The sequence below is a fragment of the Aotus nancymaae genome, unplaced genomic scaffold (genome assembly GCF_030222135.1).
Source record: "Aotus nancymaae isolate 86718 unplaced genomic scaffold, 86718_ANA_hifiasm-v0.15.2.pri h1tg000006l, whole genome shotgun sequence".
NCBI lineage: Eukaryota > Metazoa > Chordata > Mammalia > Primates > Aotidae > Aotus > Aotus nancymaae.
Genome location: NW_026988417.1, coordinates 51,971,381 through 51,999,102, shown reverse-complemented (window position 1 = coordinate 51,999,102; position 27,722 = coordinate 51,971,381). Strand labels below are relative to the sequence as shown.

At 41.9% G+C, this 27,722-nt stretch overlaps 1 protein-coding gene across 1 annotated transcript in view; it reads right to left on the bottom strand.

Moving 5' to 3' along the window:
* SPMAP2L (sperm microtubule associated protein 2 like) overlaps positions 1-27,722 on the bottom strand; it is a 70,731-nt gene that overhangs the window by 39,918 nt on the left and 3,091 nt on the right. The window contains 2 exon segments of the mRNA XM_064367430.1: positions 2,562-2,627; positions 7,360-7,393. Coding sequence (XP_064223500.1) covers positions 2,562-2,627; positions 7,360-7,393 — 100 coding nt within the window.

Below are 27,722 nucleotides of genomic sequence, written 5' to 3'. Positions count from 1 at the left end.
AGTGGTTCTCAAGCCTGTCCGCCTACAGAATCACCTGGGGAGCTTTTAACTCCCAAAGTCTGTGCTGCACCCCATATCAACTAAATCAGGATTTCTGGGGAAAGCACTCAGATATCAGCCAGTATTAAAGTTCGCCAGGTGACTCCAATGTACAGCCAAATCTAAGGGCCGCTGACCAAGGGTTAGCTTTTTACATGGTAACTACAATGAGGTGACAATATTGGTTCAGAGGATCTAGTTAAGTAGAGGTGGATGGAAAAATCTGGAATACAGGGTTAATAATAGATAGGTAAGAATAATACTTACCGGAGAGAGATCCAAGATGGCTGATCACTAGCAGCTCGGGCTCCTAGCTCCCAGTGAAAGCGCAGAGAACGAGAGGGCACCACACTTTCAGACGAATATTTGTTGCTCACGGACCAGGAGATTCCCAGCAGAGAAGCCCCACGTGTCGCCAGGGCGACTCTTGTGGCCGGCGCGGCGGTTTTGCTGGTGCCTTAGCGTGCCAGTTTTTGGTGCAGAGTCCGGATATTCCCGGGCAGAAAAGCACCATCAATCTTAACACCGCGATTTTGGCTGGCGCAGTGGACTGCTCAGATTTCAGTGCTGGGAATTAACAAGTTGGACGTCTGCTCAGAGACCTAGTTAGAAAGTCGGTAATTACAAAGACAACAGACGGATAAATATATATTGAAGGGAAGAAATCAGCGTAAAAAGGCAGAGAATACTCAAAATCAGAATGCCTCTCCCTCTACAGGGGATCGCAATTCCTCATCAGTAACGGAACAAGGCTTAATAGATTACGAATGTGTTCTAATAACAGAAGCAGGCTTCAAAACGTGGGTGATAAGAAACTTCTGTGAATTAAAAGAACTTGTTCTAACCCAATGCAAAGAAACTAAGAACCTTGAAAAAAGGTTTGACGAAATGTTAACGAGAATGGACAATTTAGAGAGGAATATAAGTGAATTGATGGAGCTGAAAAACACAACACGAGAACTTCGCGAAGCATGCACAAGTTTAAACAGTCGAATTGATCAAGTAGAAGAAAGGATATCAGAAGTCGAGAAACAGCTCAGTGAAATGAAACGAGAAGACAAGATTGGAGAAAAAAGGATGAAAAGGAATGAGCAAAGTCTCCAGGAAATATGGGACTATGTGAAAAGACCTAATTTACGTTTGATAGGTGTACCTGAATGTGATGAAGAGAATGAATCCAAGTTGGAAAATACTCTTCAGGATATCATTCAGGAAAATTTTCCCAACCTGGCAAGGCAGGGTAATATTCAACTCCAGGTAATACAGAGAACACCACAAAGATATTCTTCAAGAAGACCAACCCCAAGGCCCATAATTGCCAGATTTATTAGGGTTGAAATGAAGGAGAAAATACTAAGGGCAGCCAGAAAGAAAGGTCAGGTTACCCATAAAGGGAAACCTATCAGACTTACAGCAGATCTCTCAGCAGAAACCCTACAAGCCAGAAAAGAGTGGGGACCAATATTTAACATCCTTAAAGAAAAGAACTTTCAACCCAGAATTTCATATCCAGCCAAACTAAGCTTTATAATCGAAGGAAAAATTAAATCCTTTGCGAACAAACAAGTATTTAGAGAGTTCACCACCACCAGGCCTGCTTTACAAGAGCTTCTGAAAGAAGCACTATACATATAAAGGAACAACCAATATCAGCCTTTCCAAAAATATGTCAAAAAGAAAAGAACATTAACACAACGAAAAATTTACACTAACTAATGGGCAAAACAGCCAGCTAGCATCAAATGCCAGTATTAAAGTTATATATATTCTAATCGGATAAAAAGCCAAAACCCATTGCTATGCTGCATCCAGACCCATCTCACATGCAACGATACACAAAGACTCAAAACAAAGAGAAGGAGGAAGATTTATCAACCAATCAGAGAGTAAAAATAAACAAATAAAAAGCAGGAGATGCAATTCTCGCCTCTGATAAAGTAGACTTTAAAGTAACAAAGAGCAAAAGAGGCAAAGAAGGACATTACATAATGGCAAAAGGATCAATGTAACAAGAAGAGCTAACGATTTTATAGATCAACGAGACAGAAAATTAACAAGGACATCCAGGACTTGAACTCAGACCCGGAACAAGTAAACTTAATAAACATTTATAGAACTCTCCACTTTAAATACACAAAACATACATTACCACCTCACACCTATTCCATAAGTGACTACATAATTGGAAGTAAATCACTCCTCAGTAATCGCATAGCATTTCATAGGTTTAAATGAAATATTGGTTGGCTGCTTGTTTGTTATTTTCTTCCCTTATTCCTTCCTGTTTACATCAAGTATAATTATTGGTATAAAAGAGGTTTTCAATACCCATTACTAAACTGCATTCTAGCCTGGGCAAGAAAGCAATACTCCCATTCTCTCTCTCTCTTTCTCTTCCTTTTCCCTCCTCTTCTTTATTCTTTTTCTTTCTTTCTTAAAAAAAAAAAAAAAAAGAATAATACTTACCTATTTGAGGTAATGAACACAATCATCACAAACAAGACCATATAATATTGCCTTACCTATTTGGAGTTCCCCATTGCTTTTTAGGCTTTGAAAGATTTTGGATTCTCTTCCTAGAAAAAAAATTAACAAATATCAGCTGATTAATTCAAAGAGAATGCTTAAGAACTATGGTTACATTAGATGACTCCTATTCAAACAAATCCCACTGAGAGAGAGAAAAAAGAACTAAAACCAATGGTATATTTTGAAGAGTGCTGAAAGGTTCAAAGTATCCAAAAATACTGTGGACCCAATATTCTCACTTCTAGAATTACTAATATAATACATAATAAAATTAAGAGAATAAATTATGCAACTAAACAAAGAACATATTGTCTCCAGAAGACCCGAGATAAAATGCACACTTGTTAACAGAAAAAACCTCAATCAGCATATCGTCGTTTGTAGATGGCTTGATGGCACTAGATTCTGAGGAGATTGTACAGACGAATTTCAGACAGAATGTCTGGCTTTGGAAAAACTATGAAATAGGCAAACTACACTTTTGATACCACTCAACTCGCTTTGTGCTTCACTCTGCTCCCTTGAACTTTCCCTGATTTTTTTCTTTTCTTTCTTTGTTTCTTTTTTCTTTTCCTTTTTTTTTTTTTTTTTTTCAGACAGAGTCTCGCTCTGTCACCCAGGCTGGAGTGCAGAGGCGTGATGGCGCAATCTCGGCTCACTGCAACCTCCAACTGCCAGGTTCAAGTGATTCTCCTGCCTCAGCCTCCTGCGTAGCTGGGATTACAGGGGCCTACCACCATACCTGGCTAATTTTTGTATTTTTAGTACAGACAGGGTTTTACCATGTTGGACCACGCTGGTCTCGAACTCCTGGCCTCAGGTGATCTGCCCGCCTCAGCCTCCCAAAGTGCTGGGATTACAGGCATGAGCCACCGCGCCTGGCCCCCTGATTTTTCTTAATCCACTTGTAGCAGAGAGAGTTTATGCCCTCCAAGTATCCATGTGTTCCCCTACGTTTCCCAGCCTCCTTTGCAGTTGTTTGGAGTGACATAACTGTCATGTTTAACTTCAGCAAGAGTACTGGGTATCACATAAGAGCTAGTGTGCCTCTTCCACTTTTCTCTTTCCCTGTTGCAGTGACCTGGAAGCCACATATCCTAGATAGCAAAGCTACAAGGTAGAAGAGGGCCAATCAATTCACACTAGATTCTGGCAAGAAGGAGAAATAAACTTTTATTGTGTTAAGTCATTGAGAGTTCTGTATCCTGTTTGTTAATGCAGTATTGTCTATCCTATGCAAACTAACACACCACCTATGTTGTGGCAGCTCATATTACAACTGTGTATGGCCTTGGTTGCACCCTGAAGGGCCCAATAAATAACAACCCTTTTTGTCTACCACCTTTAAAAACCAACTGAAAACTAGGCACAGGAGTCAGACAAATAGAATAAAAATGCTATCTGTTATTGACAAAACCATATTGAAATGAGTAGTTTGAATCACTGACACCCCCGAATAGAACTTACATCCCAAAGCTGCAGGCCTCCTCCTGTAGGGGCTAAGCTTGCTATGTGATAGAAAGTAGATCATAAAGATCCTTGTACAGATTGAGGCACCATCTTAGAGAACACTGTAGACAGGCAGGCCCCAAAGCAAAAGGACCCAGAAGAGACCAATTCTTTCTCCCAAACCTATCAAACAGCTGTCACTCCTACCCCATGGAAAGTCTAATTAAAGAGTGAGGCAAGAGGCCAGGAGAACTACTCAAAGAAATGCATCAAGGTACAGAATGAGGGAGGTGATAAGGAAAAGCATCCCCCTAACACTTGCCTGAACTCTTTAATAGGCTACAGACTCTTTTAGAATAAGCCCTAGTTCTGGTGTCAGGTAGGATTCAGTTACTGACATAGCACATACAAGGCATTATGTGAAGAAATGGCCTTCCTAATTAAGTGGTGATTGATGCACCATGGGAGGAGGCATGGGGGAGAAGGGGCTCAATAGTCAGCAGCTGCCAAGGTTGCACATTTGTATTACCTCGCAGCCATTTTTTTTTTTTTTTGGTTAGAGATAAGGTCTCACTATGTTGCCCAGGCTGGAGTGCAATGGCATGATGACGGATCCCTGCAGCCTCGAACTCACGCCAACTCAGCCTCCTGAGTAGCTGGGACTATGGACACCATGCTGAGTTAATTAGGCACAGCATATTTGCATGAAAACAAACTTTTTGGCCAGGCGTGGTGTCTCAAGCCTGTAATCCCAGTACTTTGGGAGGCTGAGGCAGGTGGATCATGAGGTCAGGAGACCAAGACCAGCCTGGCCGACCCGGTTAAGCCCCATCTCTACTAAATAAAATACAAAAAATTAGCCAGACCTGGTGGTGAACACCTGTAGTCCCAGCTACTTGGAAGGCTGAGGCAGGGGAATCGCTTGAACCCAGGAGGTGGAGATTGCAGTGAGCAGAGATCGCGCCACTGCACTTCAGCCTGGTGACAGAGCAAGACTCTGTCTCAAAAAAAAAACAAAAAAAAAAAACGAACTTTTTAAAGTATACAAAAGTATGATAATGGAGATGGCACAATTTCCTCACTCGATGACCCCAAATTAGCAGATCGAACAGAAACAAGAAGCAGTGGCCGGGGACGGTGGCTCACGCCTGTAATCCCAGCACTTTGGGAGGTCGAGGCGGGTGGATCACGAGGTCAAGGAATCGAGACCATCCTGGTCAACATGGTGAAACCTCGTCTTTACTAAATATACGAAAAATTAGCTGGGCATGGTGGCGCGTGCCTGTAATCCCAGCTTCTCAGGCGGCTGAGGCAGGAGAATTGCCTGAACCCAGGAGGCGGAGGTTGTGGTGAACCGAGATCGCGCCATTGCACTCCAGCCTGGGTAATAAGAGCGAAACTCCGTCTCAAAAAAAAAAAAAAGAAAGAAAAAGAAAAAAAGAAACAAGAAGCAGTAAGAAATAACAATAACACAAAACTTTTTTGAAACCACACTCATCACAGCCTTTTTAAGCATAAAAACTTATGAGACATAAACTATCCAGCCACAGGAGAGCTTGCTCACTTAGCATACATTATTTATTTGAAGTACTGTGGTATTTTGAGTGGACACTTAGTAAGACTCAGTAAATGTTAATTCTACCAGCTCTACTCCTCAGACACCAGACAAGCTTGGGAAAGCAACATAATTTTGCTGAATTTCATTTTCTTTCAGTAAAATCTAGTTGCTGTATCTGTCCTATCTACCTTTCAGAATTCTTGTGAGAAAACCTATTTTTTAACTGCAAATCATTACACAAAAATAAGATAGTAGTATTTACTGCCTGAAAAGGAAGGGGGGAAAAAACTAGAAAGCATGGTAAATACAGCCAGGTGTGGTGGTTCACACCTATAATGCCAGCACTTCGGGAGGCTGAGTTAGAAGGATCACCTGAGGTCAGGAGTTTGGGACCAGCCTGGGCAACATAGCAAGACCCATCTCTACAATAAAATTTTTAAAATAAATTTTAAAAAATAAAATACAGGCGTGAGCCACCGCACCCGGCCTCATTTATGTTTTATATACATCTTATACACATAGCCTGAAGGTAATTTTATATAATATTTTAAATAATTTTGTGTGTGAAACAAAGTTTGTGGTAAGTACTTACGTGTGAAATTTTCCACTTGTGGTGTTATGCCCATGCTCAAAAAATTTCAGGTTTTGAAGCATTCTGGATTTTAGATTTTCAGATTGGGGATACTCAACCTGTATTCTATCTCCTCTTCTAACTGTATCTTAGCAAAACAAAGGGTTAAAAATCGATTTTCAGGATGCATTTATTGTTGTGCCTTATATGCACATCTACACATATGCTTTTTTCTTTCTTTTCATAAAGGGCACTTTCTTGAAAATTCATTAGCTACCGTACTTGAATTAGAGGCAAGGGAGATTGGGATACATTGACCTCGAGCTTCATAAAAACTACGATCTGAGATTGTCAGTGCAGAATCCCAAGTCCCTTAAAGGTTCAGAGCTACTAAGTAACAAATCAAATACTTAAAAAACAAGTGAAAAACTGAGTAAACAGAAGTGTTCTTCTACATCTCAATCTTCTTTCCCACGATTTAATAAGTCTAAATAATAATCATACATATAAATGAGCTAGTCAATAACAATGAATATGAATGATTTTGACCCATTTCTTTAAAAAGTGGATAAAAATAAAATCTGGTATTATTTATTTTCACCTATATGAACCCTTGGTATTTCTCCCTAATGATTCTATAGAATGAGTATCTCTTATACAAAATGCTTGGGACCAGAAGTGTGACTTTTTGGTAACTGTCTTCCTTCATTCCTCTTCCCATAGGAACTGTGATTAGAAAAGGGACGTAAGGGCCGGGGGCGGTGGCTCATGACTGTAATCCCAGCACTTTGGGAGGCTGAGGTGGAGGTGGGCGGATCACGAGGTCAGGAGTTCAAGACCAGCCTGACCAACATGGTGAAACCCCGTCTCTACTAAAAATACAAAAATTAGCTGGATGTGGTGACGCACACCTGTAATCCCGCTACTCAGGAGGCTGAGGCAGGAGAATCGCTTGAACCTAACAGGCGGGGTTGCAGTGAGCCGAGATCTCGCCACTGCACTCCAGCCTGGGTAACAGAGTAAGACTCCATCTCAAAAAAAAAAAAAAAATAGAAAAGGGCCTTATGACAAAGGGAAAACATAGGAATGACCTTTTTGAAAACCCCAAGGTAGACCCACTTCAAATGAATCTGCCCCATCCAGATTGGCTGGTCTACTAGTTTAGGTCTAATGGTATTACATTAGTGAAAACGGTACTACAACTATGTCTTACCATTTCCTTACAAAGTCACAGGAAACAGGATTTGCTAAAAGAAAATAAAAGTAAAAGCAAAAAATTAGATTCAACAGGAATCAAATATATGATCAAAATAGCATTACAAATCAAAAGAAAAAGGAGTTAGAAAAAGAACTATTTGGGGAAATGGCCAACTTCATATTTCATACTATGGACCAAAATAAACCACAGGTAAAAAAGGAGTTAAATATTTTAGAAACTGAATTAAAGGAAATAAGAGAATACCTACTTGATCCCTGAATTTTAATCTTCTAGCATTAAAGGTGACAAAAGATATAAAGGACAATATAAATAGATTAAAATGCTTCAGATTTCTGTGTCAAAAATTAAAACTTAAAGATGACAGAAAATTTTGGAGAAATATTTGGCAATAAATATGATAAAGGGTTAATGGTCTTAACATTTGAAGAATATAAGAGTATAGATTATAAGAAAAACACTAAGGTAAGTGTCAAAATTAAACAAAGGATGGGAACAGAATTCTCATATGAAGACATATAAAGGGCTAATAAACATAAGAAAAATTCATCAGCACTACAGCAAAAGTGAAAAAAAAAAAAAACAGAGAGACCATTCAAACTTGCTTGTAATCAAAACAATGCAAAAAATGAGATTTTTCTTTAAATGAGCAAATTAGCAAAAATTTTTTACAAAGTACAAAGATGTTAGATGGGTAAGATGAAAGAAGTCCTCTTGTTCACTGCTGGTAAAAGTCTAAATTAATATATTATCTGAAAAATAATTTGATAGTATAAGTCAGTAATGTTTACATTCCTTAGTCCAATTCTATTTATAGAAATGGACCCTAAAGAAATAATTCCAAGTGTGGGCAAAGATGTATGCACAAAAATCTTCATTGTGGTATGTTCAACAGTGGGAAATTAGGTAATCCTGAAATGTTTAAAACAGAAGAAATGGTTAAGCTAATGAAAAATCATGCTTACACTCATAAGTGGGAATTGAATAATGAGAACACATGGGCACAGGGAGAGGAACATTACACACTGGGGCCTGTCCGGGGGTAAGGGCTAGGGGAGGGATAGCATTAGGACAAACACCTAATGTAGATGATGGGGTGATGGATGCAGCAAACCACCATGGCATGTGTATACCTATGTAACACACCTGTACATTCTGCACGTGTACCCCAGAACTTAAAGTATAATTAAAAAAAAGAAAAGAAAAATCATGTTTAGAAGCTGATTTTTTTTTAATGTGGAAAAATGTAGGTGATCCCATAGGCCAAAGGCCTATGTATAGGCCTTATGATGATGGATTGCTCCAGAGTCTTTTCTTGGCAATTTTTAATCCCATCTAAGAGTTTTGAAATACCATTGCCTAGAATGTTTTTGGTAAAGAAAAGTGGGTGCGCTAGCATCAGAAAGACATGGCTCAAAGCTCAGTTTTGTTGCTTACTCCACTGTATAATCTTGGGTAAATTAATTTCTCTGAGATTCAGTTTCCCCTTCTCAGATATGAGGATTAATAGGTCTGTGTAAAGATTAGCGATAAACAGCCGGGTGCCGTGGCTCATATCTGTAATCCTACATAAGACGAGGGAGGACGAGGCGGGCGGATCACCTGAGGCCAGGAGTCCAAGATCAGCCTGGCCAACATGATGAAACCCCATCTCTACTGAAAATACAAAAATTGGCCGCTCATAGTGGCACGCACCTGTAATCCCAGCTACTTGGGAGGCTGAGGCAGGAGAATCGCTTGAACCTAGGAGTCGGAGGTACCAGTGAGCCAAGATCACACAACTGCACTCCAACCTGGGCAACAAGAGCAAAACAACTTTATCTCAAAAAAAAAAAAAAATTAGTGATAACGCAAGATTAGTGTATACATATATATCACTTACATATATATATATATATATGTAAAGCATCTTGCATATAGTAGATAAATGGTAATTACAATTATTGGTTACAAGTTCCGCGTATCAATGGCTTAAATAGAGCATTGTAGGAAACACAATTAACCATTCAACCAACTTGTGGTTTGGCTCCTACAGGCAAGCATGGTGCCAGAATGGAGAGAACACGAATGAGGAGGGTCTCTTTTCTCAAAAAGTTTACGGTCCAATGGGAGGCAGATTATAAACTTAAACAAAAAAAGTAAATGGAACTTCTAAATTCAGATACTTTCTATTGTTCCAGACCTAAGAGAAAAGGGAGAGTAGTCTATAAATATGTCCCTCGCAGTCAGCTGTGCTGTCACCCATGAAAGTGGCAGCGCTTATTCTACGGACTTTTTAGGTATTACCAATCTTGCCTTTCAGCTTTATGACCTGACACAGGTCAGAGAGTCAGTAAAAAACTGGATCAGTCCTAAAAGATCATCTGTAAGTACTGATAATGTGAATGAATAACTCTTTGCTATTGCTCTTTCGTGCTGTAATTTCTCCCATAGGTAAAGCTTTCACTCTTTATTTTAGAAAACACACTTTTGATGTTATCTCACTAACCGGGAGGATGAAATAGCTCAGGTGGCTGTTCTTAGCTAATGACCCAAGCAAAGCAGTGTTACGGTGGTTTCCAAATTTGTCCACAGAATAGAATCACCTGGAGATCTCTTACAACCTACGAGTCCCAGGCCACATCTCAGACCAAGGAAGGGACACAGGCATCAGCATTTTTTGAAGCAGACAAGTTTGGGAACTGCTATGATATCATTTAGTGGCTGAGACCACTGGCTCTGGAATCAGACTTCCTGGAACCAAATTTTGGCTCTAACCTCTGATCTAGGGCAAGTATGTTTAAGCTCTCTGCCACTCAGTTTTTTCACAAATGGGTTCTCACTTGAAAAAAGTTGTTAGATGAAAGTTAAATAATATAAGGAAAGCACTCTGCATAGTGTCCAAAACACAGTAAATACACAATAAATGGTATCTATTATTAATTCTAAGAATTTAGGAATTAAGATTCTGCTTCAATTTCTGTGAATTTAAAAAAATGTTTAATTGTTAAGGAAGTATTTAGTATTAAGGGTTCCAACTGCATTTTTTTTTTTTAAGACAGAGTAGGGTCTCTCTGTTGCCCAGACTAGAGTGCAGTGGTACAATCATTGCTCATTGCAACCTCCACGTCCCTAGTTCAAGTGATTCCCATGCCTTAGCCTCCCAAGTAGCTGGGACTACAGACGCGCACCACCAAGCCAGGCTAATTTTATTTTTTGTAGACAGGGTCTCACTATGGTGCCCAGGCTGGTCTCGAACTTCTGGGCTATAGCAATCCTCCTACCTTGACTTCCCAAAGTGCTGGGCATGAGTCACCACGCCTAGCCATGAAAATTATTAGTAAAATGTTAAACCTAGTTTGTAAACGTGCTCACATGTATTTTCATTGGTTTATGTATTTCAATCCTCCATTTCTAAAAGGATTTGAAGTTGCTTACATAGGCTACAATAGGATATGTCTGTTTTTAGATGAAAAATTCAAGGAGAGAGAAAAATAGTGTCAGTGGAAGGGAAAGAAAAATAGCATGAAAGAAGGGAAGCATGTAAAATAAAGTCTAGCACAGTCGTATCTGAGCATTCTACCATGGAAACAAAGACACCAGCTGTCCCTAACATTAGACTCTTTTAGGAGGAGGGTGGAGCAAGGGCTTCGTCACCATGTATTTCTTTCTTGTTTTTGTTTCTCTCTCATAGGTTAGTCAATCACATGCAAATGTCAACAGACATTTGTAGCCAGGCCGCAGACCGTACGGGTTTACACCGACACGGCTGCGCCGGGCGGGTCTGTGTGGACAGCGCTGTCCTCAGTGACACAGGACGGGCTCGATGGCCCGGGCGTGCTGACCACCACCTTGCGGACAGCCGTCTCGGGGACACAGAAACGCGGCCTGCGATGGGCTTCCCTGTTGAGAATGCTGCCTTTGTTGAGCTTTCTGGTCAGTGTTGCAGGGGACGAGGTAGTTGTGCAGGTCCGTAAGCGGGGCTGGAACTGCTCCACGGTCTCGCTCCACCGCTCCGGCCAGGTGGCGCTCCAGACGGCGAAGGAGCGCGTGCAGCCGGCGTTGAGGCTACCCGGGGGCACAGGTTGGCGGCGGCTGGAGGCGGCAGGGCTCGGCCTAGAGGCGCCCAGCAACTCAGGCTGCCTGCCACACATGTTGAAATCTTTTTTAAAAAATCTCTCTGATGAGCTCTTAACTGAGTTATACAAGGAGTAACTTAAGTTATAAGATGATGGAAAGCCAAATGGAATCCTATTTTTTTTTAAGTTTTTTTCCCTCATCAAAGTTTAGTCCTGATATGTGTTGCATAAAACCAAGTTTAAAAAAACAAGGAAGTTTCCAGTAAAGTACTATAAATGACTGAGTATAAGGCATGATTATCCCCCAAAAAATTATTCTTCAGTAAAGGTTACATTATATGCAAGCTCTTAAAAGAACCCATCTTAAGAGGTACTTTCTCAATTACCTTATTTTCTCAACAATGAACTAAGCAAGGAAAATATATTGGGGCCGGGCACCGTGGCTCACACCTGTAATCCCAGCACTTTGGGAGGCTGAGGCGGGTGGATCACTTGAGCTCAGGAGTTGGAAACTAGCCTGGCCAACATGGTGAAGCCCCATCTCTACAAAAAATACAAATATTAGCCAGGCGTGGTGGTGGGCACCTGTAATTCCAGCTACCCGGGAGGCTGAGGCACAAGAATCACTTGAGCCCAGGAAGCAGAGGTTGCAGTGAGCCCAGATAGGGCCATTGCACACCAGCCCGGGTGACAGAACACGACTCCCTCTCTCTCTCAGCCTCCTGGGTAGCTGGGATTACATGCATGTGCATGTCAGCTAATTTTTTTTGTATTTTTAGTATAGACTGGGTTTTTGCCATGTTGGCCAGGCTGGTCTCGAACTCCTGGTCTCAAGTGATCCACCGGCCTCCGCCTCCCAAGGTGCTGGGATTACAGATGTGAGCCACCGGTCCCAGCCCTAAACCTTATTTTAAAAAGTAAACTATAAACGCAAAACACAATAAACAACATAGTGATTGTATTGTAAAGGTAAAAGTACACCCAGGGTGAATTTTTTTTTTAATAGTTCTTACTTTTACACATGAATGGGTTCTGATGGCTTGTGATAATTTCCATGATAGCATCAAACACAGGTTCAAAGGAACCCTGTCTTACTCTTAATAAAATAATGGAATCTAGGGAATGAACAAGACTGGTTGTTAAAACCATTAGGTGGGCTGGGTGTGGTGGCTCATGCCTGTAATCCTAGCACTTTGGGAAGCCAAAGTGGGCAGACCACCTGAGGTTGGGAGTTTGAGACCAGCCTGATCAATATGGAGAAACCCTGTCTCTACTAAAAATATAAAATTAGCCAGGTGTGGTGGTGCATTCCTGTAATCCCACCTACTCGCAGGGCTGAGGCAGGAGAATTGCTTGAATCGGGGAAGAAGAGATTGCAGCGAGCTGAGATCACACCACTGCACTTCAGCCTGGGAAACAAGAATGAAACTCCACCTCAAAAAAAATTAGGTTGAAGGTGGATGGGGAACTAACATTGAGGGATCAGGCTGACCTCACCTGTATCCACTCACCAATCTTACATCCCCCACAAGTGGGAGAGCCAGAGGCATGCGCCTTACTCAAGTGTGATGCCAGAGGAAGTGCTCGTTCAGTACCACCTATCAATGAGTTGCCAAAAATAATTTATTCTGAGTTGAAGCAAGCCTCTCAATCCATAACTGTGATTTGCAAGAAGTGGGGGAGCTAGAGAAACAATTTAAAAACATCACAAAGAATGAATCAAATTCAGAATATGGGATATTTTACTGAATTTTCCTGACAAATAAATGGTGTTTCAAAAAGGGAGAGAGGACAAGGTCTATTGATGAAGAATAATAGAGACGAAGAGACTATGGGGGAGAAAACAAATTCTTTTCTTCCCCTTTTTAGGATCTTAGTTGAGACAGTCTCTTAACAAAAAAAGGTTAAGTTAACAAAAGAAAAACAAGCAGAAGTTTATGAACATGGGCCACCATGCGGGAGAGGTCTCTGTTCAAAAGTACTTATCTCTCAAGGCAGTGGCTTGGGGGCTTTGCTTAAATAGTATTTTAACAAAGAGCCATAAACACTATACAGTGACAAGAGAAAGGAAAAAGCAGGTGTGGTCTTTTTAAAGGCAGGGAAGATAGTAAAATCTGTTCCCAGATTTCTCTGTTGCCTGCTGGTGCCTTCTCCCCGCCCACCGCCCAACGGCAAGTGCTGTCTCCAGTAAGGAAGGGCTGATGTCCCACCACCAGGCAAATGGAGCCTGAGGCAGAGCATTCCTCTAAATTTTCATTGTCTTTTACTTAACAATCATCAGTATTTTGGTTTCCTTCAAGACATAACTCCCAAATGCAATATGAGGCCCTTAAGTCCTAATTTGGACAAGTCAATTGTAAAAATACATTTTGAGACAATTAGGGAAACGTATTTTAGTGGGCATTAAAGAATTGTGGCCGGGCATGATGGCTCATGCCTGTAATCCTAGAACTTTGGGAGGCTGAGGTGGGAGGATGGTTTGAGCCCAGGAGTTCAAGACCAGCCTGAGCAACCTAGGAAGACTCCATCTCTAGGAAACGGGAGGGGAGGAGAGGAGGAGGGGGAGAGGGAGGGGGAGGGGGAGGGGGTCCACTATGCCCGGCCCATGATAAGGCTTGGAATGCAGGTCCTTCACCATATGCCTGGAGGCAACATACCAAGTCTCACAATCCTCATCTGTAAAATGGGGACACAAATAGTACTTACTTTAAAAGGTTGTTTTAAGAATAAAATGAGATTATGGCTGGGCATGTTGGCTCACTCCTGTAATCCCAGCACTTTGGGAGATGAAGGTGGGTGGATCATCTGAGGTCAGGAGTTCGAGAACAGCCCAGCCAAGGTGGCGAAAGGCCATCTCTTCTAAAAATACAAAAATTTAGCTGGGCGTATTGGCAGACGACTGTAATCTCAGCTACTTGGGAGGCTGAGGCAGGAGAATCACTTGAACCCAGGAGGCAGAGGTTGCAGTGGGCCAAGATCACACCATTTCATTCCAGCCTGGGCAACAGAGCGAGACTCCATCTCAAAATAAATAAATAAAATGAGATTACATTAAATATTTCAAACACTCAATGAAAATAAGCTACTATTAATATGAGCTCAATAACTCTTGAGTGAATCTAGGAAGTGTTCAAGAATGACTTTTATGCTGACTTTACCAATTTATTTTAAGCTTTGGAATAGAGAAGGATCAAGAAAGTTAAATCCCTGTCCAAGGTCATGCAGCTTATATTTCAGGTGGAAAGACAGACAACAAGCAAGTAAATAACTTCAGATAGTGGAAAGTGCTGGGAAGGAAATAAATGAGTGTGATGCGGCTGGTAAGGCAGAAGGAGGAGGTGCCTACTTTAGGGAGAGAATTCGGGGAAGAGCCTTTCAGAGGAAATGACACTTGAGCCGTGGAAAGACAAGCAGGGGCAGCATATGTGCTGGTCTGGTGGGGAGAAGGGGAAATGAGGGAGAGCATTGCAGACAGAGGAAACAGCAAGCGTCAAGGCCCTGTGGTGGAACCAAGAGAGAGGCACAGCAAGACAGTGGGTCAGGGTGGCCAGAGGGAAGCCAACAGGGCAGAGCACAGCAGGACTTGTGGTCAGGCCGATCCCTGTGAGCCCTGCAGGAGTTCTGCTTTTATTCTAAGTGCAACAGGAAGAAGCCACTGAAAGATTTTGAGCAACGTGATCAACAACATCAGAACATGAAGGCTGTATCACTCCCTTTCAATGTTTGTGTTTGTTCTGCAGCACACAAACCAGGGCTCACATTGCCTTCTGCAGCTAACACAGGGATGGGATGACCCATCTGCACTCCAAATCATTGGTGGAGAAGGCCGCCATCTGCTGGAAGAAAGCACGATTCAAAAGCTGTTCTTCCCTGAAGGCGATGAGGGGCTCATTCATACACTCCCACTGCACGGAGGAGTACATCATTCTGTAACATGATAGGGCTAAAATATCAAAGTGTGACAGTTCACCTTGCTCTCTGCCCTGCCTTCTAAGGAGTCTGTGTTTGAATACCGAAAGGGGTACAGCTGACCTACAAAGAAAAAGCAAGCAACAGGCCGGGCGTGGTGGCTCACGCCTGTAATCCTAGCACTTTGGGAGGCCGAGGTGGGCGGATCACCTGAGGTCAGGAGTTCAAGACCGGCCTGCCCAACATGGTGAAACCCTATCTCTACTAAAGACAAAAAAATTAACCAGGCATGGTGACTCGTGCCTGCAATCCCAGCTACCCAGGAGACTGAGGAAGGAGAATTGCTGGAACCTGCGAATTAGAGGTTGCAGTGAGCTGAGATTGTACCCTACACTCCAGCTTGGGTAACAGAGTGAGACTCCGGCTCAAAAAAAAGAAAAAGAAAAAAGAAAAGGCAAGCAGCACCTCTCAGAACAGAACAGACCTGGGGAGGGTGGGGACAGGAGAGGGTGAGAGACAGGTGGACTCGAACCTGAGAGAAATACGAAAGATATTTGCAGGGAGTGGCCATCATGATGCCAGGAACATGGGAAGAGGAATGCCTAAAGAACATTTTCGCAGGTTTTGCTGTGTTGGAAGGTGTAATTCCCTCTGAGATACTTCGGTAAGAACTACATTCCTTTTTGAAGCTTTTTGAAGTAAAATTTATGCTTGTTTTAGCTGCACGACTGTTCAGTGCAGTCATATACTGGGTATGACTACATAAACCCGAGGACATCCTTTGATGCGACATATTAAGCTATCGGATCTGTTACTACTGCTTATTCCTCCTGGCTCCTGGCTAGGCACAGCTCCCTAGCCTGTGCTCCCCATTACCTTTGCTTAGGGTCATTTGGGCAAGAGATGAGAGAGCAAGGACAGGGAGTGTGAGATGGCAGAGGCAGAAAGAGGAGGATCCTTCCATCTGGCCAAGCAACAAACCTGAGACTTCTATTCAAATTAGTGCTCAAAAAGATCATGTCCCCAAGCTATGACAGGGTGAGCTGTGCCTCCTCTCACACCCATATGCCCCTACTTTTATGACTATTTTTCTCTAATGCAAATCTATTTTTCATGTCCATTTGCACCATATTTCATTTTTGTGAAGATGACACAGGCAACTAGGCAACCATTAAGAATGCTGGGATTTTAACTCACACTATACACTAGGATTAAACACCAAATGGGTAAAAAAGGTTATTTATTTTATTTATTTATTTATTTATTTGAGACAGGCTCACTCTATTCCGCAGTCTCACTCTGTTGCTGCAATGGTGCAATCACAGATCACTGCAGTCTCGACCTCCCAGGTTCAAGTTATCCTCCCACCTTGGCCTCCGGAGTATCTGGGACCACATGTGCACACCACCACATCCAGCCAACTTCTTCCTGGACTTCAGCTATCCTCTCATCTCAGCCTCCCGAAGAGTTAGGATTACAGACAGGCGTGAGCCACCACACCTGGCCAGTTCAAAGAATTAAATGTTTATAAAAATGACTATGAAAGGCTGGGCAAGATGGCTCACACCTTTAATCCCAGCACTTTGGGAGGCTGAGGCAGGGGGGTCACTTGAGGTCAGGAGTTCAAGACCAGCCTGGCCAACATGGTAAAACCCTGTTTCTCCTAAAAATTCAAAATTTAGCCAGCCATGTTGGCACATGCCTGTAGTCCTAGCTACTCAGGAAGCTGAGGCAGGAGAATCGCTTGAACCCGAGAGGTGGAGGCTACAGTGAGCCGAGATGGTGCCACTGCACTCCAGTCTGGGCAACAGAGAGAAACCCTGTCTCAAAAATAAAATGACTATGAAAGAAAAACACATGGGTCAATTCTTTTATAACCTAGAAATAGAAAAAGTCCCTCTAATTATGATTCAATGTGGAAGCCATAATAGAAATGATTGGTACAAGCAGTATCAGCCATTCCAAAAACATACCAAAAGGTAAAGAACATCACCATAATGAAGAATCTACATCAATTAATGGGCAAAACAGCCAGCTAGCATTAAATGGCAGTATTAAACTCACATATATCAATATTAATCCTAAATTTAAATGGACTAAATGCACCAATCAAAAGACACAGACAGGCAAATTGGATAAAAAGCCAAAGCCCATTGGTATGCTTCATCCAGACCCATCTCACATGCAAGGATACACAAAGCTTCAACAAAAAGGGATGGAGGAAGATTTACCAACCAAATGGAGAGAGGAAAAAAAAGCAGGAGTTGCAATTCTCGTCTCTGATAAAATAGACTTTAAAGCAACAAAGTCCAAAAGAGACAAAGAAGGACATTACATAATGGTAAAAGGATCAATGCAACAAGAAGAGCTAACGATCCTAAATATATATGCACTCAATACAGGAGCACCCAGATACATAAGGCAAGTTCTTTTCTTTCTTTTTTTTTGAGACAGAGTTTCGCTCTTGTTACCCAGGCTGGAGTGCAATGGCGATCTTGGCTCACCGCAACCTCCGCCTCCTGGGTTCAGGCAATTCTCCTGCCTCAGCCTCCTGAGTAGCTGGGATTACAGGCACGCGCCACCATGCCCAGCTAATTTTTTGTATTTTTAGTAGAGATGAGGTTTCACCATGTTGACCAAGATGGTCTCGATCTCTTGACCTCGTGATCCACCCGCCTCGGCCTTCCAAAGTGCTGGGATTACAGGTGTGAGCCACCGCGCCCGGCCCATAAGGCAAGTTCTTAAAAAAATTTTTAAAAAGAAAAAAGAAGAAGAAGAAAAAAAAAAAGAAATGTTTGGTAAATTTTACTATAAAAATGTAGAAACAAACAAATGGTGAAACAAACAAAAAAACCTAAACATAAGCAAAGACACAGGGATTACTGACAAACTGAAAAAAAAAGTTACATATATCCCAGATATTTGCACAACCAAACTGCCATGGCTTAGCCATCTGGGCACCCCATAGGACACAGAAGAGTGAGGTCACTGCTAAGTAGGAGTCACTCAGTAAATGTTGAATGAAAAAATTTTTATTGAGTAGAGGCATGGTGATATGTTAACTAAATATTGCCTAATGTTTACACTATCTTATGTAACTAGTATATTAAATATACTTAGTGTTTGTTGAACTTTACTAAAGGAATTAATGAAGAGACTTACTGGAATTAACAAAGAAAATCTAGAAGACAAATTGAGAAGATAGGAAGCTTTAAAGTAGTGTTTTCTAAAGCATAGTCTGGATACTTTTATGTCCTATAAATAAGAAAAAACCTGTCAAACCAAAAGAAAAATAGGCAAAGGACATAAAAATATATATCAAAAAGATGCTTACTATCACTCATTTAAGATAAATGCAAACTAAGACTTAATTGACAAGCTAGTTTATTAGATGTTCAAAAAACCAAAAGTTTAACCACATACTACAATGGTAAGACTATGGAGACACAAAATGAATTGACGTCTATGGAAAGAAATTTTGCTAATTCAAAATTACCAATGCATGTATCCACCAGTAATCCCGTCTAAGAATTTAATCTACAGATATACTTGCATCTGTACTAAACAATATATGTACTAGTCTATGGCTATATAATAACAAGGTCCTGGAAGCAATCTGGAGTTTAAATTATGGAACATGATGCATCTGCTTTTATTTTTTAATTTGAGGAAACTCTGTGTGTGCTCATATGGAAAGATATATTGTCCAGTGGAAAAGGCAATAGAAGAACAGTATAGAAGGTGCTACCCTCTGAGTAAGAAACGGGAAATACACACGACGGTACAGTATTTCCTTATATAAAGGTACAAGGAACTAGTGGTTACCTGTAAAAGGTGAGAGAGAGGTTAGGAGGGGACAGGGTGGGAATGAGACAGTTCCTTTGTGAACAAAAAATACCTGAGACAGGTCTTAGACAATTTAGAAAGTTTATTTTGCCAAGGTTTAGGATGCACCAGTGACACAGCCTCAGGAAGTTCTGAGACATGTGCCCAAGGTGGTTGGGGTACAGTTTGCTTTTATAGATTTTAGGGAGACATGAGACATCAACCAGTATGTGTAACATGTACATTGGTTGGGTCCCATAAGGCAGAACCCAAAGTAGGAGCTTCCATGTTAGAAGTAGCTAAGAGACAAAAGCTTTCATTCTTTTGAGTCCTTTTTTTTTTAATTTTTTGGTTTTTTTGAGATGGAGTCTTACTCTTTCACCCAGGCTGGATTTAGTGGTATGATCTCAGCTCACTGCAACCTCTGCCTCCTAGATTCAAGCAATTCTCCTGCTTCAGCCTCCGAAGTAACTAGGACTACAGGCACACACCACTATACTCGGCTAATTTTTTGTATTTTTAGTAGGGATGGGGTTTTGCCATGTTGGCCAGGCTGGTCTCAAACTGTGACCTCAGGTGATCTTCCTGCCTCGACCTCCCAAAGTGCTGGGATTACAGGCATGACCCACCACGCCTGGCTTCTTTGGAGTCCTTCATCAGCCTTCCACTGAATACACAGTTTAGTCTGGCTCAGTGAATCTGCATTTTTACATAAACAATTAGGGAAGAGGAAGCAATCAGTTATGCATTTGTCTCAGGTGAGCCTCAGAGGAACCACTTTGAATAGAATGGAGGCAAATTTGTCCTAAAATGTTCCCAGCTTGACTTTCCCTTTAGCTTAGTGATTTTGGGGTCCCAAGATTTATTTTCCTTTCACATCTTCTATGACTTTATATTGCTTTTAGTTTTTGAACCGTTTGAATGTCTTACAAATTTCAAAAAAGTTTTAAATTCTCACTCAGTATGATTTCCCCCTATACTCCCATATATGCCTGAGATACTGTTTCTTTTAAAACATTTCCCTAACTCTTATAAATCTACATTAAATACTCTGGATTATGTATATCTGAGATTCAATAGTCTTCATCTCAGTCTATTTTAGATAAATTACTTTAATGAGTACTTTGGGTCTATTTTTTTCCTTAGCCTTTATTCTGTTTTAAAACAGGCTCACACTGCAATCCCAGCATTTCGGGATGCCAAGGGTAGGTGGATCACCTGAAGTCAGGAGTTCAAGACCAGCCTGGCCAACATGGTGAGACTCTGTCTCTACTAAAAATACAAAAATTAGGCCGGGTGTGGTGGCTCACGTCTATAATCCCAGCACTTTGGGAGGCCAAAGCGGGCAGATCACCTGAGGTCAAGAGTTCAAGACCAGACTGGCCAACATGGTGAAATCCCATCTCTAGTAAAAAATACAAAAAGTTAGCTGGGTGTGGTGGCAGGTGTCTGTAATCTCAGCTCCTCAGGAGGTCTGAGGCAGGAGAATTGCTTGAACCTGGGAGGTAGAGGTTGCAGTGAGCTGAGATCGTGCCATTGCACTCCAGCCTAGGCAACAAGAGTGAAACTCTGTCTCTAAATAAATAAATAAATAAGAGGTTATTGTTGCCATTTAACTCAGAAAAATGAAGTGCTTGTCCTGTAGGATACTCCAGTCCATTTTGCTTTGTATGCTATGGATGTGTTCAGCCTCCCCAACCATGTAAACAGTTCTTCAAGGAGGGAATCCATGTCTTATTCATCTACAGCTCAGTATCTACACCACAAACATAGTATGTGCTCAATAAAGTTCAGCAGTGACAATGATGATTAGGCGATGATACTATTGTAAGGTGATAGAATAATAGAACCCATTCTATACATTTTTAAAATTTGGCACACAACCAAAATGCCATGTCTTAGTCATCTTTGCACCCCACAGGACACAGAAGAGTGACTTAGTAGTCACTCAATAAATGTTAGATGAAAAAAGTCATATTGAGTGAGGAGAGGCATGGTGATGTGCTAATTACTGCCTAAGGTTTACACTATTTTTTGTAAATATTATATAAATATACTTAGTGTTTGTTGAGCTTTACCAAAGGAATTAATGTAAAGACTTATTGGAATTAACAAGGAAAATCTAGAAGACAAATTGAGAAGATAGAAGACTTTAAAGTAGTATTTTTTTTTTTTTTTTTTTTTGAGACAGAGTCTTGCTGTGTTGCCCAGGCTGGAGTACGGTGGCACAGTCTTGGCTCACTGAAACTTCCACCTCCTGGGTTCAAGTGATTATCCTGCCTCAGCCTCCTGAGTAGCTGGGATTACAAGCCCATGCCACCATGCCCAGCTAATTTTTGTATTTTTAGTAGAGACAGGGTTTCACCATGTTGACCTCGAACTCCTGAACTCAAGTGATCCACCTGCCTTGGCCTCCCAAAGTGCTGGGATTACAGGCATGACCCATCGTGCCCGGCCTAAATTAGTGTTTTCTAAAGCAGAGTCTGGAAACTTTTTAGAAAGAACCCCATGACCATGTTACTTCAGGAAGGCTGCTTTAGGTAGCATGGACAGGAAAAGCCTTACAAAAGATGAACATTCCCACCTCTTAAAAATGGGCTGAGACCCAGTAATAGGAATTAGTCATGAGAGAATCCTGGGAAAACAAGAGGCATGCCAGGTAGAGGGAACCACAAATGCAGACTCTGAAGCAGGACAAGTATAGGGGTTCACCTTTTGGAGGAACAGAAAGGAAGCCAGTATGACTGAGGCTGCGTAGGCAGGAGGGTGAGTGGTAGGGGATGAGGTCAGAGAGCCCGTGGAGTGCTACACACCCCTGCAGGAAGCTTGGATTTATTCTAAGAGCAATGGGAAGCCACAGGAAGGACTATCAGGGAAAGAGGTGATTGGATTAGTTTTTTAAATACCCACTCTGGCTGCAATAGTCATGGGGCTACAGGGAAAGAGAATAGAAACAGGCAGACTTGTCAGGAAACTCATGTAGAAATCCAGGTGAGAAGTGACCACAATTGGAGTGAGTGTGTTAGCAGCAGAAATGAATAAATTCAGGAAGTATTTTTTTATTTATTTATCTTTTTTTGGAGATGGAGTTGCACTCCTGTTGCCCAAGCTGGAGTGCAGTGGTGCAATCTGGGGGCTAATCGCAACATCCGCCTCCCCAGTTCAAGCGATTCTTTTGCCTCAGCCTCCCGAATAGCTGGGATTACAGGCACATGCCACCACGCCCAGCTAATTTTATATTTTTAGTAGAGACGTGGTTTCTCCATGTTGGTCAGGCTAGTCTCAAACTCCCAACCTCAGGTGATCCACCTGCCTTGGCCTCCCCAAAGTGCTGGGATTACAGGCGTAAGCGACCAAGCCCAGCCAAATTCAGGAAGTATTCTTGAGACAAAACTGATAGAACTTTCACTGGTGCATTGTTCTTGAAGGTGAGGAAAGAAGAATCAAAGAAGAGTAGATTTTCTTTGGCTTGAGCAACTTCATGATATTGTCTCAGATGGGGAAGAATCCCAGCTACTGGAGGAAGAACAAGGCCAGAAGGGAAATCAAGATTTCTGTTTATTTCTGTTTGAAAGTATAGTCTATTACTTCATTACTTGGTATGTTCTCCAGAATTTTTGCCTTAAAAAAAAAAAAAGGAAAGAAAGTATAGTCCATTTGAGAAGCATACAATAAACTCAAATGGAGATGTCCAGTAGGCAATTGAATATATAAGTGTCAGACTCAGAGAAGACAGAGAATATGAAAATTTAGAAGGCATTAATGCCATTTCTTACAGTTTATACAAAAAAAAAAATTAGAAAGCAGCAGCATAGAAATGCTAAACTCATGAGTGTGGTTATGACCACCTAGGGGTAAAAGTGTACACTTTTTTAAAAGCGGTCAGTATAGAGCCTGTTAGAAATCAAGAATTTAGGGAGGGCTCAGCAAAGGAGCTTGAGAAGGAGCAACCAGTCAGGTGAATGCCAAACCAGGAGACTGTGGTGTCATGGAGGCCACGAGAAGGGAGCAGTCAGTTGTGTTAAATGCTGCCAAGAGGTCTAATGAGATAAGAATACTAACACATTGCCTGGGCATGGTGGTACACACCTGTAATCCCAGCAGTTTGGGAGGCTGATGCAGGTGGATTACCTAAGGTCAGGAGTTCGAGACCAACCTGGCCAACATGTTGAAACCCCATCTCTACTAAAATTTCAAAAATTAGCCAGGCATGGTGGCGCGTGCCTATAATCCCAGCTACTCAGGAGACTGAGACAGGAGAATCACTTGAACCCAGGAGGCGCAGGTTTCAGTGAGCCAAGATCGTGCCACTGCACTCTAGCCTGGGCAACAGAGCAAGACTCAACTCCATCTCAAAATAATAATAATAATAATAACACTACAACCCTATTACTACTGCTACTAGCTAACATCTACAGAGCACTTACTATGTACCACATCTGTTCTAAGAGATTTATGGGTATTAATTCTGAATCATTTTGACAATGCTAAGGATAGAGAAGAAACCATTGGATTTGGTAACAGAGGTCAAACGAGAGATCTTTCATTCAACAATAATGCCTGACTTGTTCCAGGCAAGCTTGAGGCACTGAGGATGAAAGACAAAGGTCCTGCCTTCATAAGAGCTTAATGTAAACAAACACATAGATGTATCATACAGTCAAAGTGTCTCAAAGAAAATAAGCAGGTCAAATAATGCTCTTTTTGGCACCCCATGAAAAGGAGATGACAAGTATTTGAAGGAAGAGTGCCCTGGCAGAGGAAAAAGCAAGTGAAATGATCCCGAGCTCAGAGCAAGGATGCCCATGTGCCTGCAGAGCAAAAACCCATAGGAGAGTGGTAGGACATGATGTCAAGGACAATCAGGTCAAGTTCAAGGTGAGGTTAGTGAGAGGCTCAGATCAAGTGGGCCCTTGCAGGCCTGCTGAGGACTTTAGAGCAGGAGTCCTCAACCCCCAGGCTGTGGACTGGTTCCGTGCGGGGGCCCGTTAGGAACCCAGCTGCACAGCAGGAGGTGAATGGCAGGAGAGCAAGCATTATAGTCTGAACTCTGCCACCTGACAGATCAGTGGTGGCACCAGATTCTCATAGAAACACGCTCTACTGTGAACTGCGCATGTGCATGTGAGGGATCTAGGTTGTGGGCTCCTTATGAAAATCCAACTAATGCCTGATAGATCAATATCTGAGGTGGAGCAGTTCCCCCAACCCCAAGAAAATACTGTCTTCCACAAACGCGTCCCTGGTGCCAAAAATGTTGGTGATCCCTGCCTTAGAGTACATACAACCTGAGGCGAGAACCCACTCTGGAAGGCTGAGAGTGTAGGGCTGATGGCCCACAGGGTTGTGGGGTGTCCTTTATGCTGTGCTGAGGCACAGGATCCGAGAAATAAAGAGACAGGACACAGAAGTACAAGGAAAACATAGCTGGGCTCCGGGGGCCATGCCACCTATGAGCAGAGTCAGGCGAGGCCCCAAATGTCCAGAAGCATGTGTATTTATTGTGTATAGGTTAGGGGTAGGGCAGTGAGTGAAATCATCTTTAAGGATAGTAATAGGGTCGTGAGCAATAAAAAAAGGGGTCCACCCCCATTAGGTCACCTAGGCTAGGAGGTGAACAGTGCAGAACAAGGGGTCCATTCCCATTAGGTCATCGAGGCAAGGGCCGTGTCAGTAAGGGGTCCACCCCCATTAGGTCACTGAGGCATGGAGGTGGGCTGTGCGCAGTGAAGAGGGTGCAGTGTGCAATACCTCTGTCTATGGGCAAGCTACTAAGAAGACTTATAGGAGTGTGCTTTAAGTCACAAAGCAGTGACAGAGCTGTCAGGGTCTACGCCACCTGCTGGCAGCTTCCAATGAGTTCTATAGGGGAATGCTTTTCGAGCAGCACAGTAACAAGAGCTGATAAAGTTCACAGTCACCAAGGTGCGATTATCCAGAGAGGTTTTGAGCCCTCGGATGCTCGAGGGATTGCCGGTCTGAGGGCAGCCTTCCACAAGAACTGGAGCAAGGTCCTACAACTCCTTTATCAGGAGGAGTGACTCTTGCCCCAAGCCTGCCATACAGCGGGTATCTTTATGATACTGAACGCTGCCACCTGGGCCATAGATTCTTGTCCTGGTATAACTGTTTTTCCCTTAAATCATGCTCTGCACTGTGTCTGCTCCAGACATTCCTCCAACTATAAGCTACTTATTCCTTAATTCATGCTCTGTACTGTGTCTACTCTAGGCATTCCTCTGATTATGAACTAAAATATAGTTATATATATCCACTAAGATATATATAACTTATTAGGAACTAAGATATAGTTTATATATATATATGGAAATAACTGAGTGGTAAGATATTCTTTAGGCACTCATTCTATGAACTAACATGATTATATATAGAGGATTATATAAAGGGAAATAACTAAGTAGTAACACTATAAACTGAGATATTCTCCAAGCTCTAATTCTATAAACTAATATATGATATATAAAGGATTATATAAAACAAAATAACTGAGTAGTAACACTGTAAACTGAGATATTCTTCAGGCCTTAATTATGCCAGGATTCTGCGTAGTTCTCCTTCCTCGGTACCTATGTGGGGGTTACCCACAGAGAGCAAGAGAACTGCATGTAATTTATGCTCTAAGGGACTTCTGTGACCACTGTAGGTACAATGAACCAGGGATAGTGCGAGACAAGAACCCAGTTGGAGGCTACTGCAGTGGACCAGGCAAGAGACGATTTATATGCCGATGGCTTATAAAGGTGATGACATTTTAAATGTTAAGAAACGGCCATAGTTAGGACATAGCTCAAAGTCACAATTTGCTAATAGTTTAAAGTCTGGGTGTAAGAGAAAAGTAGGCATCAAGAATGATGCCAAGGTTTTTGGGCACCTGGATAAAAAATGGCGGTGCCATTTGTGGAAATGGGAAACAATGAGGGAAGGGCACGTTTGGCTGCTGCAGTAAGAGTTCAGTGGTGGGCACGTTATGGGTATTAACTCTTTGAATCTTTTTGGCAATGCTAAGGATAGTGAAGAAACCATTGGATTTGGTAATCAAATGTAATCCAATTTACAGGCCAAATTGATATTCAAGCAGGGATGATAAATCAACAACTTGTTAAGAAATGAGTTGAGGGGAGAAACTGAGGCTAGAGATAATTTGGGAAGTTACCAGGATATAGTTAAGGCCATGGAACTGATGACCTCATCCAGGGAATAAGGAAAGTTCTAGAAGAATCTGAGAGGACTAAGCCATCGGTCACTTCAACCTAAAGGCTAGGAAGAGGAGAAGTCAGCAAAAGAAACTGACTAAAGAAATCAGTGAGGTAGGACAATGGAGGTAGAGGCATCCCAGAAGTCAAGTAAAGAAAGACTTCTAAGAAAATAAGAGGTGAATGTATCAGATGAGTAAGATGAAAATGAAGAATTAGCCATTGACTCTTACAAGGCAGAGATCATTGTGACCTCAACAAAAGCCACTGCAGCTAAATGAAGGGGATAAAACCTTAATTTAAGTGGTTCTTAAGAGAAGAGGAAAACGGGGAAAGAGGACATGGAGATAATGACTTACAGGCAATTCAAATGATAAATTTTTCCTCTAAAGCAGAGCAAAGAAATCATCGTACCTGGGTAGGCACATGGGGTTCAGGGAAGGTTTGGGTTTTTTTTTTTTTTGAGATAAGAGTTACTGTGCATTTTGTTGTTGCTGTTGTTTGGTTAGTTGGATTTTGTTTCTGTTTTTGAGACAAGCCCCTGTTCTGTTGCCCAGGCTGGAGTGTAGTGGCATGATCACATCTCACTGTAGCCTCGAACTGCTGAGCCTGAGGTAATCCTCCTGCCTCAGTCTACAGTAGCTGAGACTACAGGTTTATTTTGTTGTTGTGGTGGTGGGGGGTGGGGTTCTCTTTTTCTTTTTTTTCTTTTTTTTTTTTTTTTAGAAACAAGGTCTCACTATGTTGCTCAGGCTGGTTTTGAATTCCAGCCTCAAGTGATCCTTCCACTTCGGCCTCGCAAAGTGCTGGGATTACAGGTGTGACCCACCACACCCAGTCCATTGCATATGTTTGTATGCCGATGGGAATGATCCAGTAGAGGGAGAATACAATGATGCAGGAGACAGAGGCTAATTTTAGGAGCAAAGAGCTTTAAGAAGTTAGAGAGAATTGACAAGGATATAGAAATAGAAATTCCATTTGACCCAACAATCTCATTACTGGGTATATACTGGGTATATATATATTTATAATCCCAAGGGATTATAAATCGTATTATAAAGACACATGCACACATATGTTCACTGCAGCACTGTTTACAATAGCAAAGACCTGGAACCAACCCAAATGCCCATCAATGACAGACTGGACAAAGAAAATGTGGCACATAAACACCATGGGATACTACACAGCCATAAAAAATGATGAATTCGTGTCCTTTGTAGCGACATGGATGAATCTGGAAACCATCATTCTCAGCAAATTAACCAAGAACAGAAAATCAAACACCGCATGTTCTCATTCATAGGTGGGTGTTGAACAATAAGAACACATGGACACAGGGAGGGGAGCA